Genomic DNA, 1,779 nt, shown 5'->3' with positions numbered 1-1,779 from the left:
GCCGGTGCCCATCCTGTCGGCGGAGGAGCTTCTGGGCGGCGATTCCTGCGATAAGCCGAGCATGAACAGTGAACTCGCCTTGGGAGAGCAGCCCGCCGATCCTGATGCACAGCAGGTCTGTAAAGTGTGAGCTGCTTCTGTTTTTAAAAGTTCCCGAAACGTCATCTTTTCTCTTCACGTGTTTTTTTGCCTGGTGTCAATGCATATTCGTCATCTATATCCTGACGTAGCAGCGGAAGTTTTTCATTTTTTTCTCGGTAACAGCTTCATGTGACAGGCTTTGATGGTAACTCTCCTTTAGGCTAGTAGCGGTGTTTCTCAGTGTTTCTCCTTGTTTCCCGGGGTCGTGGTTATGTGCGTTGCACAGTCCTGTCTCCATGACGGACTGAATTAAGGAAGGGCTATCTCGCGTTCATGCAGAGCAGGAAGCCCTTGATTCTTCCTTGGTCACAGGTCCAGCTTCAGGCTCGCGGTTTTGTCTTCAACACTCGAGCTCTATAAATTTGAATGTGTTAACAACATTGAAAGCAGTTCTGTTACCTGTGGAAGGGGAACGGCTGATTCTGCTGGAGGGGGTCGAGGAAAAAAAAAGAGAGCACTGACATCTGGTGTTGGAACTATTACTTTCCTGACTGATTTGTTCAGAAAGGGTGTGCTTGGAACTCGAGTATAGCTTTACCCAAACCCGTTATTTAAACGTTGTTTTGTCCCAGTTTGATTTAGAAAGGAAACGAATGTGGAAAGTTCCTTTCAGGTTTTTTTTTTTCTGAGTAAAAAAGAGATTGTCGCTGGTTTCGGGGGGAATACAGTAGTCAGGCTAGATGACTTCGTTTATGTGTCCTGGCTGGCAGTTCGTTCTATTTTGCTCTTCGTGATCTTTATTTCGTAGACTAGTGAGAGTGCTGGAAGACTTCTGTTTCAGAGATTGTTTTTCTTCTATCCTCTTTGCATAAAGATGATGGGGGTTTTAGTAGAAGTCAGGTATATCATGAACAGCAGATTTTTGCCATTCTCTTTACTGGGATAAACATCTGAGATACGAAGGGATCACATATTAGGGAGACTGGCGAGAGGAGGGTTTACGCCCTTGAATCAAGCCCATTTGCACATTGATTAGTGGTCAGCCGTGTTTCAAGTGTTGTACTTTTGCTCTACGGTTTCATGATTGTTTTCCTGAGCACATATCATATCAAAGTCATTAAGAAATACTTAGATGATTAGTTTACGAAAGAGCTTCAGTGCTTCACACATTGATTTTAGAACAAAAAATGAAAGCTGCAATGATTTGTAATCAAATGTAAACCTGTACAAACTGAGGAACTACTAGGCATCTCTTTGGAAAGGATGTCAAATATTTAAAGTCCTGAAAGTTTACCTTGAGAGTTTCAGCTACAACTTTTTTGTACTTATAACTGAATCCTGTGACAATTAGCTCCCTAACTTCAAGAAGTATGCAATTGATCGTGTCACACTTGTGTTAATGACCCTAAAATCTCTGTTCTTCGGGATATGGTATCTTCCCGTTTTCTCTCTGACAGTGTGTTGTTGAAGGTGCTTTTGAACAAAAAGGATAAGATTAAAATAAGCTACAGGGTGATACACGAAAATTGTGCTTTAATTTACATATAATGGCATTAGTAAGTGCTGAGTTTCCCGCGCGTTTAAAGAACCCCGCCCACGGAATGCCTCTGCCTTCCTCCCGATGCTGATACCCTGGAGGATGAAAGCAGAGATGGGCTGGAGAAATGCGGAGGCAGGAGATCGGCGCTGGACGAAAAG

The 1,779-nt window shown here is 43.2% G+C and overlaps 2 protein-coding genes across 2 annotated transcripts in view; both read left to right on the top strand.

The window, feature by feature from the left end:
* LOC102038938 (protocadherin gamma-B5-like) overlaps positions 1 to 894 on the top strand; it is a gene marked incomplete at its 5' end in the record, with an annotated part of 3,128 nt that extends 2,234 nt beyond the window's left edge. Inside the window, one exon of the mRNA XM_031065499.1 lies at positions 890 to 894. Coding sequence (XP_030921359.1) covers positions 890 to 894 — 5 coding nt within the window. The remainder of the gene's footprint in view (positions 1 to 889) is intronic.
* Positions 895 to 955: 61 nt separating this feature from the next.
* The window catches only part of LOC115949145 (protocadherin gamma-A10-like), a gene marked incomplete at its 3' end in the record, with an annotated part of 8,435 nt that continues 7,611 nt past the window's right edge, over positions 956 to 1,779 (top strand). The window contains exon 1 of the mRNA XM_031065498.1: positions 956 to 981. Within this exon, the coding sequence (XP_030921358.1) occupies positions 956 to 981 (26 nt within the window). The remainder of the gene's footprint in view (positions 982 to 1,779) is intronic.

This window comes from Geospiza fortis, unplaced genomic scaffold, assembly GCF_000277835.1.
Source record: "Geospiza fortis unplaced genomic scaffold, GeoFor_1.0 scaffold1636, whole genome shotgun sequence".
Lineage (NCBI taxonomy): Eukaryota > Metazoa > Chordata > Aves > Passeriformes > Thraupidae > Geospiza > Geospiza fortis.
The sequence above is the reverse complement of the archived record's forward strand: the minus strand, read 5'-3'. Positions and strand labels throughout refer to the sequence as shown.